The sequence below is a fragment of the Biomphalaria glabrata genome, chromosome 16 (assembly GCF_947242115.1).
Source record: "Biomphalaria glabrata chromosome 16, xgBioGlab47.1, whole genome shotgun sequence".
NCBI lineage: Eukaryota > Metazoa > Mollusca > Gastropoda > Planorbidae > Biomphalaria > Biomphalaria glabrata.
The window spans coordinates 9021624-9042073 of NC_074726.1; the positions used below are offsets into that span (position 1 = coordinate 9021624).

Sequence of the window (20450 nt, forward strand, 5' to 3'; positions counted from 1 at the left end):
ATCTAACTTTGCTACTGAATGAAAATAATACTCTTATTATTTTATAGCGTGTTGGAATGAACATACTAGCGACACTAATGCAGGACAAGAATAAATGGTAAAGAAACTGAAGATAAGATAGTAGCTTGTTCACGTGGAGCTCAGCATGAATTAAATACATTTTCTATTTCCTACTCTTAGTTTGGTGGCTGAGCGGTAAAGGGCTTGGCTCGGGAGTTATATCATCTTAAAGTTGAATTAGAGTTTTAGACCTAGGAATGCAAAGATGTGTAACATTACGGTATTGTCTAATGAAAGAATGCTCGTCAAGACTTCTAAATTCGCAGATATAAGGAACAAATTTATGTAAAAAATGCTTTTGAAACACAAATTTGAAGGTTAATTTTATTAAATAATGAAATCAATGAACCTTGTTTTGTATTTTAGTGCGTCAAAGTAAAAAACTATCTGCACAAAGTGTAGTTCTTAAAATTAGATCTTGATCTAATCTTGGTCCCGGGTTCGAATCCTGGTAAAGACTGGGATTTTTAATTTCGGGATCTTTGGGCGCCTCTCAGTCTACCTAGCTCTGTATAGCTATCTCTATAGCCATAGAAAGAAACCCTGCAGCTTGTTGTATTTGGACGATGTTCAAGCAGGACCATCATCAATTATTTTCACGGGTATTTCCAGGGGTGTAACAAAGTTACTGTGTTTAGGAACAGTTTGTTAGGATGAAGGAAGGATAGTGTTCGTAGACAGTTGCGGCTTATAGTTTCAGTATGATTGCTATGACTCTTTTTCAACCAAAAAGAATCCTTAGATTTTGTGATAAAAATATATTTAAAAAATCACTAGTGGCAAATTCAAAAGTAAAAAAAAAATTAATCAAAAGCGTAATGGACCTCATTCACCAAAAAAAAAAAAACCAACTGTCACATGATGACCATTAATAAAACAATGAAAAAATACGGTCACGTGATATCCAAAAAAAATGTAAGAAAATTTCCTTATGAATAATAAAGATTATTATTATTATTACCATTATTTTGAATCCCAATTAGATCGTAAGCTGTATAGAATAGATAGGGAAGAGCATGAAATAGTGTTTGTTTACGGTTGGTGAATGAAGTCCATTGTAATCCAGCTTTACCTGTCCCTTTGTCTGTTATTTTGTTAACCCCCCACACATCTGACAACCGCCTCTCTCTTTATGCTTCTCTGTCTTTATGTTGTCCTCCAATAGCTTTCTCTGTCTGCCTCTCTCTCTCTTTACACTCCTGATATTTCAGAATAGATTTTACGAACCCTGAGGCTCTTGCTATAAAGCCGTAGAGTTTTACCTTGTTTTTAAGCAAAGCTTATATCAAGTCTGTCCGTCTGGTAAAAATTCATAGATGTTATCTCTCCCACGCCTATTCTCGGATAGATTTGAAACTTTGCACAATTATAAATTTGCATAGACAAGACATGAATCAATAAAAATAACCAATAAATGAATAACTAATTAATAATATTAATGATATAATTAATTGGTAATTAATTATTTGAATTTATACCATCAGTATTTACAGCTATGTCTAAATGTGTAGGGTTTGGTCCCCTTAAACACTCGTACACGTTATTTTTACCACATCCATTATCGGGTTACGCTGAAAAAAACAGTTATTAATTGTACCTAACAAAACATGAATCGAATAAAAAATTAAACAATTAGTCAATCAATTATTGGTAATTAATTATTTTGTTTGATAACGAATAAAGGAAATAACTTTTACATTGTTGAATGATATAGTTGTAAGTTGTATTATTGCAATTATTGTCTTACTAGCCGACCCGCGGCGTAGCATGCGCCGCTTTTTAGTGACGGGTGAACACTTCACGAAAGACACAGTTGTCCAATTTGGGTGGGTTTGGGCAAACGACTGTGTCTGCATGCCTGGAGAGCGAGAAAAGCGCAGGTGCGAACGGGAGTGGGCGGGAGGAGGGTTAGAGAGTCGGCGTACGTGCGTTGTGTCCCGCATGGTTGGGCCACCTAGAGAATTATATATACAGAAGTTACAGAAGAAGAAGATTACTTGTTCTCCCCCCCCCTCCTCTTTTTTCTTTTGAGCCGCGCTCTGTCACAGCGAGAGTTACGTGGGATAACTCTAGTCTAACTAGCAGAAATAAAAGAATTATCTTTCCATGTCTTTTTATTGAGAGTTGGAGAGTCGGCGTGCGTGCATGGTTGGGCGACGTAGAGAATTATATATACAGATTATTGTCCGCTTTTCAATGGTTATTACCCCCTAGGCATTGTAAGTTTTGAGTATAAGTATTCGTTATTCCAAGAAGATGATTTTAGATGTCTTTTATTTTTCTTGACTTTGAATATTTGGGCACGTTAATGTATTAAAAAGTCGTGCTTCATTTTTCATTTCATTACTGCCTTTTTGTAATAGTTTCCTTGATAATTATGCATTATTTTAACACATTTTTAAAAATTGTTTTTAGTCAGAGCAAATGTTTAACGTTCCACTGCGTTGTCATTCAAATAAGCGGCTTTTAAAAATTTCTTTAGAGCGTTTAAGATATTCGCTCTATATACATTATTATACAAAAAGTAGTGAAGTGAAACGAATGCTCTTTACAAAAAGAAAAAAAAAAGGTTGTATGTATTACATCCTCAAGTTGCAAGCAAGAGTTGTTTCTGACATAAAGAAAGTTTATAAATAAACATAACGGTGAAAATATGAGATCCTATGAAATAGCGACTAGACTACAAATAAAATGTATGTAGATCATCTTGAGATTCGGTTAACATTTGGCTTCGCTCGGTGTTCAATTTAGTTCTTAAGGTGATTATTTAGGTTTTATGTTGCACAAAAATATTTCTATTGAAAAAAAAAATCAATTGTTATTGCTTGTTGTATAGTGTTGTTGGCCTTACTGGGGGTGGCCTTGCAGTTCAATGAAAGTGTTATGTGTATTTATTATAAGTTAAAGACCTACGAAAGTTATATTTACCCATGGGCGTAGCCGGGAGGAGTTGGGGCTCAACCCCTCGAGAAATAAAATATTCCCCCCCCCCCCACTCGGAAACATTTGACCCACTTATTTATTATCTTACAAGTCGCAGAGCTTCATTGATAAAGTAAATTTAACGAGACTTCAAGCAACAGTCTTAGAAAAAAAAGCATGCTATTGTCACCAAGTGTCATCGAAGGAGGGGGGGGGGGGCTGTGAGGTGTGAGGTTCAAACCTCTCTCCCTAAAAAATAAAAAAAAAATTAAAGCAATACTAGTGTTACAAAAATTCATGATCGTAGCAATGGGAAAGGGGATTAAGCATCACTTCCTCCCACTAAATACTTCAAAGAATTGGTTACGGCGTTACTACCAATGGGATCCATTAACAAAACGTATCTCATTCTCCCCGCACACTTCCTTTTATTTTTTTATTTTTGGTTTTTACTTCTTAACTTCTGATACACTTGCTGAAGATCTTGAAACATGCGTTGTTACCAGCGTTTCTTACCTAGCAGATCACCTTCAACCACTAAGAGTTTTGTGTAAGACACAAACTTTTTTTGTTTGTTGTAATTTCGATTAATCTTGTTTACATTTTTTTTCCTATGTCTGAATTCATTTTTTTTCTTTTTTACATGCATTTTATGAAAGTTTTCACTATGTACGATTCATCTATACAGCTTCAAAATTCTTGAGCACTGTTTAGGAGGATGCGATTCTCGAAAATGGCTGTAACTATTTTCCTAGAAATTGGACTCTTTGTGTATATCTTAAGGAAAAGATTTACTAGCTAGTCGGCCTCACTGGGAAAACAGTTATAATTTTTCAAAATATATAAAAAAAAAGAATAGCTAGAGAATCTTTATCTTGCACAGATTACGTCTTCGGGTATTTTCCCTTGTAGGTCCAATTCATTAAAGAGTTGAATAATTTAATAGACGTTCAGGAACATTTTGCGCAACTTTTTTTTAACTCGCACGCTGGCTTAGCGGTAAGGCGCTTGGCTTCCGAACATGAAGGTCCCGGGTTCAAATCCTGATGAAGACTGCGAATTTTTCTTTCGGGATTTTTATAGCGCCTCTGAGTCCGCCCAGCTTTGATGGGTACCTGACATGAACTGGGAAAAGTAAAGGCAGTTGGTCGTTAGGCTGTCCACATAACATCCTCGTTAACAACAGAAACACGTGACCTTTACAACATAATCCCTATAGATCGCATGGTCTGAAAAGGGGCACTTTACTAGCTTTGCTTCTTCTAACCCTGAACCTAAAAGCCTATTATTAGTATATTATATTCTTTGGTTCTGAGTAGATTAATAGAAACATTTAACGAGGATTTTTGTGCTGCTGGAAGAGGGAATTAGGGTGAGGTAGAATATGTTCCATTCTTTTTTTTTCAAATCTATCATTCTTTAGTTATAAAGAGCACAATGTTAGCTCATCTGCTTCAATTCCATTCAATAGGCACCTTCGTGGAAACTAAAACCTAAGACATGGGATCTAAACTCAAAACCTTGATGTACTCAGTTATCAGAAACGGCTTTAACAATTTGTAACAGTTGATGTATAGAGATCTGGTTGGTGAAAGAATGATCAGCTCGTTGGCCACCCTGGGAAAACTTTAGTTTGAACGTTGTAATTTTTTAAAAGAATAAAAAGAAATTTAAATTTGGCTAGAGAACTTGAAAATATCTGTGTATTTTCTTAATCCTTTCAAGATCTTAATGAATTAATGTTCAGGAACATTGTGCGCACCGTGTTCAAAGTCTTGATCTAAATGGCGATCATTAGAATATTATATAAAGTCTAGAAGATATATACATTCGCTTATCATCCGGCAGTTGTTTCCGGAAAGGGGGAGGGGTAGAATATGGCAGGATAAAAATTGTTACAGTTTTTTAGTTTTTAAAAATATCTAACATTCATTAGTTGTCACTGGCAAAATAGTCTTGTATAAAGGATGTATTGATTTTGTTAAAATATATTATTATTTTGATCTTTTAATTTTTTTATTTATTTTACTTGTTTAATCGGAAACATAATAGCTTGTCACAATGCAATACGAGCCTTTCAAAAGCTACCTATATATAGATTTCTAAGAACTCCATACCCAGTCGTGTGGTAAGTAAAAACAGGATACTACCTGAGTTGACCGCTCCAAATCCGATGTCATGTACAAACCTGTCCGTCAAGGAGCATACAGCGTTTAGAATAAGTAGGTCATTACGCTACGAGACGTAACTATTCCAGGAATGAATTCTAGATCTAGTACAACTCGGGTAGCTACGCCTCAACTAGGCCACGTGATTCTCGGAACTGCAACAGACAACCAGGTTAGTAGCCTGGTATGCGACCTTGTCCCATGTGAACATGTGCTCGACACAGGTTCGGATTTAAGTATCTGGAGTCCCATGGGCAGACTTTTGTAAAGTCCCTTACATTTTTTCCAAATCTAAAATTAAGATCCACTTATGAAAGAAAATACTTAGGTCTAAAAACATGCTCTATTTTAGAAGAAAGGCATAGAGCTCTGGAATGTTTTATCTCAATTTTCCTTTAAAAAAAATGTATGCTTTTAATGCAATTGAATTAGAGGAGGGCAAGGCTTTTGGTAGACGAACTGTCATAAATCGGAGCTGTATTTACTTACTTCGAGCATGCTACAAGCGTACACTTCTTAATCACGACACTGTTACCCGCCATAAAAATGCGAAGCAAAAATATTAACAAACTGTAAGAACAAAATGAAAGTTCCCGACCCTTCGAAATTCAGATATACTTTTATCTCTTTTGTGAAGGCCTCTTTCTTGTGGAGGACCAGTGGCTTAGGACCCGCATACCCTCCCTTAAATCCAGCCCTGGCTCCACGGTTCGAGGGCTGAGAAATGTGTGAGTTGCGTAGAATGAGGAGCGGTTAAGGATCGGATCTCTTGATTGATTGTTTGGAACAAACTGAACACTAATGCAATATAATAGTAATTCAAATGTGAATTTCGTTCGAAGATAAAGAACTGGTGGGATTTACAGGAACTAAGCATTTTTATTTGGAAGTAGATCAAACTTTAACTTCTAAGTGATTGATTTACGTATCGCAACCTCTGTAGTAAGACTGATACAACAGACAAATACAAAATCACAAGGGTGCATATAAAGAAAAAAATTTGAAGAGGTGATGAAGGAGATATAAAGACAGAAACAAAAAAAACGACCAAAAGAGAAACAAGAGAAACAAAGACATGCATTTAGTGAAAGCAACTGGAGGCTAAGTTAAAGTGAGAGAGAGAGAGAGAGAGAGAGAGAGGATGGGAGAGACTAAGGATATGGAGAATTAAAGAGGAAAGAAAAAGAAAAACAGCAGGAGACAGAAAGTCAAATGCAGATAGAGCAAAAAAAGAGACACACACAGAGAGAGAGAGAGACTAAAAGAGAAAGAAATTGAGAAATTTGACAAATGAGGAGAGGTTGAGAGACAGAGAGAAACAGCAAGAAAGAAAGAGAGAAAAAAACAGTGAAAGAGAGAGACAGCAAAACAGCACTAGAGAAAGAGAGAGAGTAAGAAAAACAACACCAGAGAGAGAGAGAGAGAGAGAGAGAGAGAGAGAAACAGCGAGAGAGAATGAGTAGAGTAAGAAGGAGAGATAGAGAAAAACATCTAAAGTAAGAGAAGGAAAGAAAGAGAGAAACAGTAAAGAAGAAAGAGAGGGAGAAAGAAAAAGAGTAACAGCGAAAAAGAGAGAGAGAAAAAGAGAGAGAGAAAGAAAAACTTAGAGAGAAAGAGCCAGAGAAACTTAACATTCCTAATGATACTCAAGCAAAAACAACTTCTGTTTCATAACAACTTTACTTATATAACCCATCTGTCTTATCGTATTACATTTCAAACTAAATTAAGTTTAGTCAAAGAATCTGTGCAAACCCAGACATGCTGAACAATCAAACAGCAGTAGAATAACATTGCGCATAAAAAAGGGGCGAATTCTTTAACAATAAATGCTTAACGCTCATGCACAGATTATCTATTATTCAAAACTTACCTAATTACCTAGTCAGCTCAAATACACACGGTTAGCCGCAATGTGTGCAGTTAGGCGTGACAGGTGCATTTATATTTCTCAGAAAGACTTTGCATTCTTTTGAACACGCATTGTTTAGACTAACCAGACCGAAAATACCGCTCCCCCCCCATTTCTTTTTGTTTTTTCTTACATACCTGTGTATGAATACTATTACTATTATAAACAAGTAATTGACTGAATCGATCTCTGTAAGATATGTCATTGTTAACGTTGTCAGATCCCTATTTGTAGAAGAGCAGCTAGGTGAGTGAGATATATGCAGAAATAAAACCAAAAATACAAACAACAATTAAAACTAATATCTCAAAAGTGTATATAAAAGGACATACATGCAGGGACTCTATGCGAGACAGATTGCACGGGGCCCAGTCTGTGTAGGGATAAGGATAATAAGTGAAAATAAAGATTTTGTATTAGAAAACAAAAATCACGATGGAATTTAAAAAATATCGCTTTTGAATTTTTTTTTTCAAGAGATCGAGAAAGATTTAGATCTTTATTTATATGCCAGTGACTCATAAAGTAAAAAAAAAAATTATTGAAGTTACAGCTTTGGTTAAAATTCGCCCTATTATTATATTTTTATTCAAAGAAAGCTGACAATGCATTTAATATCGCGCGTTCAATTTGCCTTTTTCATATTGAATGACACCCTAAAACGACCATTTTGTCTATTTTTCCTACAGATTTTCATGAGTTTTCCGGAGATTTAGAATTAGCGCGGGGCCTATGAAAGTGCGGGCTCACTGCGACCGCAAAGGTTGCAGTGGGCTAAGAACGGCTCTGCAAACATGCAAAGTACATAAATTGTTTCAAAACAACTTTAATTAGCAACATTAGAGAACAACTGTCACCTTCACCTATACTTAGCCTGTTGGACAGTTTGGGGCACCACGCGAGATTCATCGACCGTGTTTCTCCATTCCTCTTTGTCTTTTGCCTTGGATAGAACCTAATATAATTCTATTATGATCTATATTTACTTTCGTTCAAAAGCAACACAGTCAATGGGTCAATTTTCAAACTTAAAATTAAGTAGTGGCAGCATAAAAGAGAAAGAGGTGATTACAGAAATAGAAACTGATGTGATCATACCTTTCTACACCAAGTGATGGTACATTTAATACTTATATCTGACCGTACCTTACTATACCATAGTGTGACCGTACATCTATATAACATATTGTGAAGGTACCTCAATTTACCATATTGTAACCCTATCTATCCATATCGTCGCGAGATCGTACCTTTCTATAACATAGTCTAATCGCACCTCTCTTATACTCAGTGGCGTAGTTAGGAATTTCGTGGGCCCCGGGGGTGGGCTTGAACTATTTAGGGTCCCTGCATTTTAACATTCGACATCATGACATGAGATAATGTACTCAATAAATAAATAAGTCTAAATTCCACTTGGTACAGTATATAAGTAACATTTTAAAAATGTAGCATTAAGAATCTTTTAATGAACAATAAAGTTATTTAGTGGCGAAATAATGCTCAAGAGACAAATTTCAATTCATATCGCCTCACGTCATGCTTTCTGTGCAGTAGAAGATCTTCATCTAGAAGATCAACGCTGTCTAGTATTTTTGACTCCAAGTGAATTGCAGGATTACATGACAGTCGCGAAATATTTAGTATTAAATGTCAAAACAATAATAACATTCATTTGGGGGCCCCTTCAAGTGGAGGCCCGGAGAGACTTTCGAATTTGTACCCTCCCCCCCCCCACTTCCATCCTAGCTACGCCACTACTAATACAATATACCTTAGTGCGACCCTACCTCTCTATACCATATTGGTGGTGCATGATGTGGGAATGAGATCGTCTTCAAAGAGAACAATGGTGCAGCGCGTATTCTTCTGTATCGATCGGGTTGTATTAACTGATCTGTTTCAAGAGCAATCACTGCGTCGTTAATTGGAAGAGCAATTCCGCACTCTACAGAGTACTACATGGGGCTGCTTGACAGTACACCAACTACACTTACATATTAGTCTAGTATTGATATAAAAAGAATCTTTTTACATAGGCAAGTGACGTAGGCCTACGGACGAAAACAATGGCGAACTATACATGTCGATTGGTTAGCAGCTTCCTGATGTACATGTTAGCTGTGATACTACTTTCTACGGGTTTGAGTACGTCTGGATGGTATGAGATCAACGGATATTCCTTTTCTTTTGGTGATCAGACGAATGATTATCAGTATCAATACAGTTCTTATGATGCAGATTCGAGTACAGGGTCTCCCAACGGTATGTAATAAAAATAATGATTAGTCAGAATGATGTAAATAAGAAAATATGCTAATAACGTTGCAAATTATTTATTGTCGAAGACAACAGATGAATCACTTTAAAAAATATTAACCAAATAGTTAATTAAATAGTAGTAATTTGTTAATTTTGCTTGATATTGAAAAAAAGGAAACAATACTTACATATGGAGATTATTGGCTCTAAGTGTACGTTTCTTCCCTTTAGATATTTTTTTTAAATGTCTTATTTTTATTTTGCTGGTTTATATTTCTCTTATTAAATCTTACTTTGATGTATAATATCATTCTATTATTATTGGTTCAAAATGTTATTTCTCAGGCTACACTCTGGCAATACTCTTTACTATTATATTAGCCATCGCCTTTGCCTCGTTGTGCTTAGTTTTAAGTTTGGTCATGCTCTGCGCTGACTGTTGCTGTCACATTACAAAATGTATGACTGTCATCCCAAAGATCATCACAGCCTGTGCCACACTGTCAGGTAAATCTTCCACGTTTTCTTTTTCATATTTAATTTTGCGTTCCAGTGTTCTCAGTAGGTTTGTAATCACTGTCCTATTAAACAGTGGACCTCGAAGACATTTCAGCGCAAAGCCCGAGACCTCATTTCCGGTTTCAGTAAGGATAATAGGAATTAAAATTCTCTCTTTCAAAAGCCCTGGGCAAACGTTCTGCTTTATCTTTCCATGCAGATCAAGGTCATAAGCTTTCCACACTCGAGTCGCAGTTCCGGCAAGTCTGGAACAGACAAACACTACTTTCTCTTTTTCGCTGAAGTGGGGAAGGGTCACTGTAAGTCAATACGTAGCCTTTACGATTAAAAAACTTGCCAAGTTTTGAGAATTTTACCACGCACTGAAATGTATGTTGCAAAAGTGACCAATATTGCCTGGTAGCATTCATGAAGAATGTTGACAGGTAGACAGAAAGATTCAAGCACTTTGGTCACGTTTTCGCACGAGGCACTGTCCGATAGGAGCATACTTCGCTAGGATCCGAGAGAACCACAATCCCAGATGCTGACACTTGTCACACGGTTAAGACTAGACTTGAAACAGAACTGGTGCATGCGGGGGTCATGCCCTGTAGCGAGACATGTGAACCCTGCCGAACACTGCCAGCTACGTGGACCGTACTAAAAGCGATTAATCTCATAATCTCAGCATGGAGGCTTACGAATGGTAGCTTTCGTGATGTGCGAATAACCAGATACCCTCTTCTTTCACCCAGATACCCTCTTCTTTCATCCAGATACTCTTCTTTCACCCAGATACCCTCTTCTTTTGCCCAGATACTCTTCTTTCACCCAGATACCCTCTTCTTTTGCCCAGATACTCTTCTTTCACCCAGTTACCCTCTTCTTTCACCCAGATACACTCTTCTTTCATCCAGATACCCTCTTCTTTCATCCAAATACCCTCTTCTTTCATCCAGATACTCTCTTCTTTCACCCAGATACCCTCTTCTTTCACCCAGATATCCGCTTCTTTCACCCAGATACCCGCTTCTTTTACCCAGATACCCGCTTCTTTCACCCAGATACCATTTTCTTTTACACATATACCCTCTTCTTTTACACAGATACCCTCTTCTTTCACCCAGATACCCTCTTCTTTCATCCAGATACCCTCTTCTTTCACCCAGATACCCGCTTCTTTCACCCAGATATCCGGTTCTTTCACCCAGATATCCGCTACTTTCAAAAAGATACCCTCTTTTTTCATCATAATACCCGCTTCTTTTACACAGATACCCTCTTCTTTTAACTAAATATCATCTTTTTTCTCTATCATCCCTTTTCAATTGGTCCAGACAAGTGGGATCATTACGTATTAAAATCATGAAATTACCAAAAACAAAAGACAGTTGGTAAAAATATTTATGATCGAACAGATTTATTATTTTTAGTGTAGATCTATTTCAAACTTAATGGGAAACTCCGAAGGTTTTTCAAATTTGAGTTATTGACATATTTAAATTCCGCGTGAAAAGTTGTAATACATTGTACCATTTTGTATTTAAATGCTTAGAAACTTTTATATTTAATAAATTAGTCAGTAAATTCTTGACAATTAAAAAAAAAACGGGATTCTTTGAGATTTCGTTTTAAGCTATTTCAAGCGTCACTTCCCTCAACAATACTGAAAGAGAAACTAGATTTAACCAATCGTATCGCTTCTTTCTTACAGTAGCTGTTAGGCTTAGTGACGGCCAAGTCCAGATCTATGATACAGTTATATATACTTGTGTAAATAGATCTAAAAGTATTGGACAATCAACTCGAGAAAAAAAGTAACATTTTCATCTAAGCCTTTCCCTGTTCCAAGAAGTAAATAGATCGTGTGTCTGACTGATTCGAACAAACTGGTCAGTGTAAGGCTAGTCGAGACCATGGGCAGTCGGTCATGACAAGACAACCAAGCGATAGTGTTTGTTGTGTGTTGAGTGGTCGAGAAGATACAGACTGCCGTGGTTAGTCAAACATGTAAATCTACTTTTAATAGGCATTTTTTTCTTTGCATACAAGACCCTAGATCTAACTGCATAGACCAAGATATATTTCTTTTACGAGAATGTAAACTTTGCTGTATGGTCTCCCGTTATACAATAAGTCAATAGATTAAATTAAACGTATTTGTGACGTCACATAGAAACGGGTGAAAGTCTGACTGTTTTGGATGCGCAGGAAAATTACGTTGGAAAAACATCAATTACTAAGTTATTAGTGCAAATTTAAAAATAAAAAGAATAATATATTCATTATCTGTAAATCAAAACATATTTTATATTAAAAATTGTCAAAACCATCGGGGTTTCCCTTTAGCTACATGATTGATTAAAACTTATCGATACAATTACTCTTAGTATAGTTTTTTTTTAAAAGTATTTTCTTAAGTTTTTCTGGTTTATTTCTTCTGTTTTAGATAGTTTTAAAAATTATATTACAATATTTTATTTAATTAAAAAAAATATCTCCACAGGTCTATTGGCTGATGCGGCGTGTGTGGTATTTCTGATCAAACTTTACGTATACCTCAATAAACAGAATATCATTAAGGTTGATCGCATTCCAAGTTACTCATTCTTCCTTGTCGCACTGACAGGAATATTCCTGATGATAGCGGGGTGCATCACTTCCGGTGTGAAACACGCTACAGTCGTTGAAGACTCTCAAATTGCAGTCCAGGTCATGGTTTCGGGATCGGAGAGTCAGTCCCAGGGGACGTCATCCTATGTTAACACGCCGCAAAACCTGTTCATGGGTGCAGGCCCCTTCTATCAGCCCCAACCAATGACCACCACGAACCCAGCTCCAGTTTTTAATGACTCCACTGCTGCTTACAAACAGATTGCAGCGAAGATTTTCATCACCAACAACGCGACCCAGACTTCTATGGTGAACGTTAGAAAGGCTGCTAATTAATGCAAGCAAATATAGTTGTCCAGATGTAAGGTCTAGGAATGTATTTCTATTTTTACTCTTTTTTTTTAGTGCGAAGCAATTACTTAATTGAAATAATCACATTTTATTTACTCTTGCACATCTCAGATCATATTGACCAATGATTCGTACGTAGTGAAATGGTCTTCGGTTTTCCAACATTCCTAAAGCAGGTCTTTGTTTTATTCTTTATTTTATTTTGTGTATAGGAGGGGGAGGGGGAGGGTATTAAAGGGATTTACAGCAAAGAATTTCTTTTTCTATGATTTTTTTTTTTACAACGCTTATATCAACTTACTGTTGTGTCTGTCTGTCTGTCTTGTTAAAAGTTTGTACACGTTATTTCTTCCACACCGAATCTCGGATCAAGCTGAAATTTTGCACAATCATTATATTCTTTTGACATGCCAAAGAAAGAATTAATTAATAAAAAAAAACAATTAGTTAATTAACTATTGGTGGTTAATTATTTTGTTTTGTATCTCGTACTTGACTGAAATTGTGGTATAAGTTAAAATAATCCCCTTTATGGTGCGTATAAAGAAAAATTTGTAAATATCTATAAACAACTATAAAGCCTGATTTCATAAGCATTTCCCTGGCACAGTGGTTACCGTGTCGGCTTTCGAAGCCTGAGGAGGCCTTAGCCCTCGAGTTCGAATTCAAGTCGCTCCCTTTTCTTTTTATTGATACACTTAAATGCGAGCACCCAGATACCCCGTTCTTTCTTCCTCCACCACTTTCCAACTGGTCTAAACAAGTGATAGAATCATAACGTAGTGATAAGCTAAAATCATGAAATTGCGCTAAACGAAAACAATTGGTAAAAATATTTCTAACCGCCACAGGTTTATTATTGTTAGTCTAGGTCTATAAAATAATTTAATTAGATGACTGATCCAAACAAATAACTTCACACGTTTATGTTTTTTTTGTGTGTTTTCTTTTTAAAGTATTTTTAGTTAAATTTATCTTGTTTGTAAGATATGTTTTTACGATTGTTTTTAACGGTCTGTAAAAAAATTGTAAATAAGACTATTTATTAAGAATCAGATTTCAGGGCCGGTCCAAATTAAGAAATAGATGCTAGAACTCGTAGGTCAGAGCAGTGTATGGGTTAACGTTTACTTGTAAGCCTTTATATTACTGATAGAAGTATGAGGAACAAAAAGTGATGGGGCTCCATAACAAAATAAAAAAATCTATAGCCTTGGAAAAAATTAACGGGCGTAGCCGGTGGGTAAAGCTAGTTATTTAATAAACCCTAAAAAAAATTGCTTAATAAATTGTAATGTAGATTAATTTCATGTTCAATGTCTTTGAACTTGTCCTTCTTTTATACTGTATTTCTTCTTCGCTCCTTCCATACGAAGTTTTCTGTGATTTCTAAGTACCAAACATAATGATTTGGAAATATGTATACCATATCATATAATTTTTAAATTGATATATATAATCTGAATGTAGACAATATGTTCTTAATACGACTAATACAAAAACAAAATCTAGTAAAATACTCAGAAAGACACAAAGATAAAAGGCACATTCCTCGTCCCATATGCTAGGACGAATTTGTATATATGCTCCTTCTTCCCTAGTGCTATTAGAGCATGAGCTAGCCAGGTAAACCAGTGACTTGGCCGAATTTAGGTCATTGGTTAATATGCATGACTAAACGCATGACGCATAGGACCTAATCATCTGCTTTTTTTTTAAAGTAACGTCTGTATTATATAAGATAAGATAAGATTAAGTCACAGCCGTCAACGTCATTTGTTCCCCGTCAAAGCTTGTTTAGAGGTAGAACAAAAAATGCAAACGACTCCAACGACTTCCATTCTCGTCATTTCCCATTTCGCTCGTACAACACCACAAATGTCCGAGTTGCAGAGATATGAAGCTTGCATAGATATTTCGTTATATTTAATTACCTTTTTCCAAAGCTTATATTAACTCACTCTTTCTGTCAAAAGTTTAAACATGTTCTTTCTCCTACTTCTCATTATTGGATCAAATTCAAACTTTGCACAATTATTTATTGAACCTAAAAAAGGCATGAATAAACTTTTTAAAAATTAAATAATTAGTTCATTAATTGTATCTTGTTTGATTTTGATATAATAATATAATAATACTATAATAATAATCTTTATTATCCGTAAGGAAATTTGTCTTACAATTTGTGCATTACACCAAACAAAAAACATTATAACTATAAGAAACCAAAGTGTACATTCACACCAGACTCACTCATAATTTACATGTGACAAAGTTTATACCAGATGCTACCTAATGAGAGATGTCGATACATAGATATATATGGATTTAGTCCCCTTATTACGTTTTGACACATGTAACCCTCCTAATTCCTGTTCCCGGATCAAGTTGAAATTTAGCATATTTATAATCGATAACAATTACATATGCCCAAGCTTGGACCTCAGCTGTGTATCAAGGATTGGCCTCTTTGGTCACACAAGAAGTTGCAAAGGGAAAAGATCATCTCTCGAGACGTAAAATGCCACAGAATAATACACGAATCAATTAAAAGTAAAACAATAATTTCATCATTTAGTACTAATTAATTAATTTTGTTTAAATAGTAGAAAGGGAGTTAGATTTGTAATTTGTAGATGGATGGTAGTAATTAGCTGTTATTTTCCCTTAGATTGCTTGTTTTTTTTTTCTTTTTTTCTGTTTTAGGATTATTATGTAATAAATGTAAATAATTATAATAAAAGAAACATCAAAATTTGTTGTTTATCCCTCTGCTGTATTACATTCTTATGTACAATAAATAGATGTATACAATGATATGACCCAACTGAGTCATCTATTTTTAAAATAAATATGTGTTATATGTTTCAATTTGAACCCGTCACCACAGTTTTCATGATGGATTGTTATATTCATTAGAGCTGCCAGGTTGACATTAAATGTAGACACTTAACAAGAAATTGACATACTAAATAAATATATTAAGGGTTGCAGACAATAAAATGAACAATTTATCATGTTTAAAAAAAGGAACACACTCAAAGAAGTGAAAGACTGCTATAATAATTATAATAATCAAAACGAAACTCGACCCTGGCAGGGCCAGAGAAGGAATACTCTTCGTTTCTAACATAATAATAATAATCTTTATTATCCGTGAGGAAATTTATTTTACAATTATGTATTTAAAAAACATACATGATTAGTATAGCACAATAACACACAAGATATGCGTTCATACCTCAAATAAGTTCTTGTCTGTTCAAACATCAGTGATGTGTTCAAAAGTGAATAAATAGTAGATTATAAAAAACCGAATACAAAACGAATATTAAAAAAAATAAAAGCACAGTAAATTAGTAATATAGTGGGACGACTTTGTAATACAAATTAGCTTGGTATTCTTATAAGTTCACACTCTTTTCTTTGTGGGGTACAACAACATACTCGATTCTTTATACATTTAAATGTATGCATGTATACTGACTATTGTTGTTGTTCGTCCTATACTCCAGCTGTTATTATGTATAATGTGATAGGTGCACTAACAGAACATTATTTAACGAGATTAAATTTTTACCCCAACCCAAATGTATTACACCACCTACCATATCACTTGGTAATAAATTACTACAAGAAGAAAGAGTCGATGGAATCTTAGGTTATAAAAATATCTGAAACGTTAGGGCTTTAACACAATATAGCTAAACATACACACAGTAAGGACATTTAACTTGACCTCCGTTAAAGTTAAATACAGCACACCTTTATACAGCCATGCACATTTGAATAGTCTCAAGGCCAGCTGTTTGACGACAGAGCGCTGTTGAAATATGACCAAAGTTGATGCCCTACCCTTGTTGATCGATTTTTTTAAAAAATATTTTTACGCTGTGTATTTCTTGGAACTAGAGGACGTCCATGTAAAAAAAGGCGGTTATGTGACCTTGCCCACATGATGACCTGGTGACAGTGCATAGACCCAGTGAGCTATGCCGCGAGAGTTGAAGCAGGTAATAAAGAAGAGTGGAAGGAAGGGGTATTAGCAAGTATAGCTAGAAGCATAGCTCAACTGTTGCTCTTTAGCAATATGACTGTAACAGACATAGACTGTAATAGACATAGACTATAATAGACATAGACTATAATAGACATAGACTGTAATAGACATAGACTGTAATAGACATAGACTGTAATAGACATAGACTGTGATAGACATAGACTATAATAGACATAGACTGTAATAGACATAGACTGTGATAGACATAGACTGTAATAGACATAGACTGTAATAGACATAGACTGTGATAGACATAGACTGTAATAGACATAGACTGTTCTAGACATAGACTGTAATAGACATAGACTGTAATAGACATAGACTGTAATAGACATAGACTGTAATAGACATAGACTGTATCTTATCTTATCTTATATAATACAGACGTTACTTCAAAAAAGAAGATGATTACGTCCTACGCGTCATGCATTTAGTCATGCATATTAACCAATGACTTAAATTCTGCCAAGTCACTGGTTTTCCTGGCTAGCTCAGGCAACCCATTCCATGCTCTAATAGCACTAGGAAAGAAGGAGCACTTGTACAAATTTGTCCTAGCATATGGGACGAGGAATGTGCCTTTATCTTTGTGTCTTTCAGAGTATTTTATTAAATTTTGTTTTTGTATTTGAAGATTATGGTTCAGTGTTTTATGTATTATTGCTACTTTACTTTTGAGCCTTCTGTCCTGAAGGCTTTCTAAATTTAGTGATTTTACTAAAGGTGTTACTTTAGTCAAATGTGAATATTCGTTTGTTATGAATCGCACTGCTCTATTTTGTGTCTGTTCTAGTTTCTTAATGTTTTCTTGAGTTGAGGGGTCCCAAACAGAGGATGCATATTCTATTATTGGCCTAACCAAGGTTAAATAACATTTTAGTTTTATGTTCTTATTTGATTTATAGAAATTTCTTTTAATAAATCCTAATGCTTTGTTTGATTTTTTTGTAGTTTCATCAATATGTGGATTCCATGACAGTTTTTCATTTATTATAACACCTAGGTATTTTGCGTTTTTAGTCTGTGTTACTGGTTTGCCATGAATAAGATAAGTGGAATTAATTTGTTTTAGTTTTTTTGTTACTCTTAACAACTGACATTTTTCTGGGTGGAAAGACATGCTCCAATTTGATTCCCATTTCTGTAATTCATCTAATTCTCTTTGTAAAATATCTGTGTCTTGTGTTGTTTTTATTGTTCTATATATTATGCAATCGTCTGCAAATAATCTGACTTTTGTTCCTGAAGTAATGCAATTTGGTAAATCATTTATGTAAATTAAAAATAGTAGTGGACCCAAGACTGTTCCTTGAGGTACACCTGAGTTTACTGTTATCGGTGTTGATTTAGAGCCATTTATTATTACAGTTTGTTCTCTCCCTATCAGAAAATCTTTAATCCACTGATGCAGTGGACCATTAATGCCGAAATATTTTAATTTTTTAAGCAAACTATCGTGGTGAACTTTGTCAAAAGCCTTAGAAAAATCTAGTAAGATAGCGTCTATTTGTTCACTATTATCTAAACCTTTTGAAAAATCATCAATTAGTCCTATTAGTTGTGTTTCACATGATCTATATTTCCTAAAGCCATGTTGGTATGGTGTGAGGACATTATGTTTGTCTAAGTGGTTTATAATGTTGCTACATATTATGTGTTCTAGGATTTTACATGTAATGCTGGTAAGTGATACTGGTCTGTAGTTTCCTGGGTCAGATTTTTCTCCTTTTTTAAATAGGGGGGTGACATTAGCTTCTTTCCAGTCCTTTGGTACTCTGCCCTGGTTAAGTGAAGCCTGAAAGAGTATTTTGAACACTGGTGCTAGCTCATTACTTAGTTCTTTGAGTAATCTAGCTGGAATACCATCAGGTCCAGAAGCTTTATTTGGTTTGGTGTTGGCTAATAGTTTTTGAATTCCATTTTCTTGTACTACTATATTTTCTATGTTGTCTACTTGGTTCAAATTCAGTAATATGTCTTTGTCTCCTGGGGCTGAGAATGCTGATGCAAAGTATTTGTTTAGAATGTTTGCTTTAGTTTCATTATCATTATGTATTATGTTATGTTCATCTTTTAATGGCGCTACGCCTGTTGTTTCCATTTTCTTAGACTTAATGTATGACCATAGGTTTTTGTTGTTGTCTTTAGATATTACATTGTTTATGTATTCACTCTGCAGCTGTCTGCTTACTTTTTGGGTTAAGTGTTTAATTTTTATATACTTTTTGTAAACTCTTTCTGCATTAGTTTCTTTAAATTTTCTATATAGGTTTTCCTTCTGTTTACAAAGCTTCTTTAGTCTATTAATTATTAATTGTAATAGACATAGACTGTAATAGACATAGACTGTAATAGACATAGACTGTAATAGACATAGACTGTAATAGACATAGACTGTAATAGACATAGACTATAACAGAACCAGGCAAAAAGTAGCCAATAAGATGTGATTGCTATTTCTGATCCCATTTGCATTTACAAAACTAAAAATAGACTGATGTGCTCCGCGGTCACGCCTCATTCTTATATGCTTAATAATAATAATAATAATAATAATAATTTTATTTACAGATCGCTGTTAACAAACAAAATGTATGTGAAACACTGTGAAAACATTACACACAAAACATTACACGCAAAGACGAGAGCTAAAATGACAAACTAATCTAAAACAAAAGTTTTAAACAGATAGGTCTTAATGTTCTTCTTGAATGCAGTGTAGCATGTTGTCTGTCTGATATCAATGGGGAGTGAGTGAGCTTGTGAGTCTTGGACGCTGACTGCTTATCTAGAAAGGAAGATCCTAGCAATAGAATTGAGATGCTACAGAAAGATTCCAGGTATCACTTACAAAGAAAGCATCTCTAATGAAGAGATTAAAACATGTGTAAAACAGCTATCGGACTCCATGATGGCTCGCTAACGTCTATCAAAAAAACGCAAGCTTAAAATCTAAGGTTATATCACAGGATACTCAGTTCTCGCAAAGACCTTCCTGCAGTGAACAGTAACAGGAAAGGAAAACAGCACAAACGAATGGTCTGTCATTGAAATACATTCTATCTAAGACAGAGAGCAATAAAGAGAGGATGAGCAGATCGTATGTGGTGCCCCAACGGTTCAACAGACTAAGTCGCTAAGGGATAGTTCAAGGTAGGTAATAAACCCTAAGAGGTCACAGTCTATGAGAGAGGTGACAGTATGCAATACTTTTTTTAGCTACAATTTATTAAATGTAACATGCTATTAATTTTGAATGATGGATAATGTTAATAATTATTATTTTTAAAAGTATAATTATACGCTAAATGAATATATGGAAATGCTGTGGCTGAGGGGTAAAGAACTTGAAACCGGAAGTCCCGTGTTCAAATCTTGGTGAAGACTCTAGCAATTTTGAGTTTGTTTCCGCACAAACTGTCTTTGTAACCTTGTTTAAATTGATTCTTTTGGTGTCAGTAACCGAAATAAATGTGTAAGATTTCAGCTTGATCAGAGATTGGGTGTTGGGAGAGATAACGTGTATGATTTTTTTATAAATCAGACACATTGAAATAGTTGAAGTTTTGTAAAATAAAGATTGTCGTTTAAACACATTAGA

General features: G+C 35.0%; 1 protein-coding gene across 1 annotated transcript; it reads left to right on the forward strand.

The window, feature by feature from the left end:
• The first annotated feature begins 8886 nt into the window (after positions 1-8886).
• Positions 8887-13275, forward strand: LOC106078767 (uncharacterized). The gene is made up of 3 exons (XM_013239775.2): positions 8887-9327; positions 9670-9831; positions 12332-13275. The coding sequence occupies exons 1-3, from the start codon at positions 9132-9134 to the stop codon at positions 12772-12774; spliced, it is 801 nt and encodes a 266-aa protein (XP_013095229.2). The 5' UTR covers positions 8887-9131; the 3' UTR covers positions 12775-13275.
• The last annotated feature ends 7175 nt before the right edge of the window (positions 13276-20450 follow it).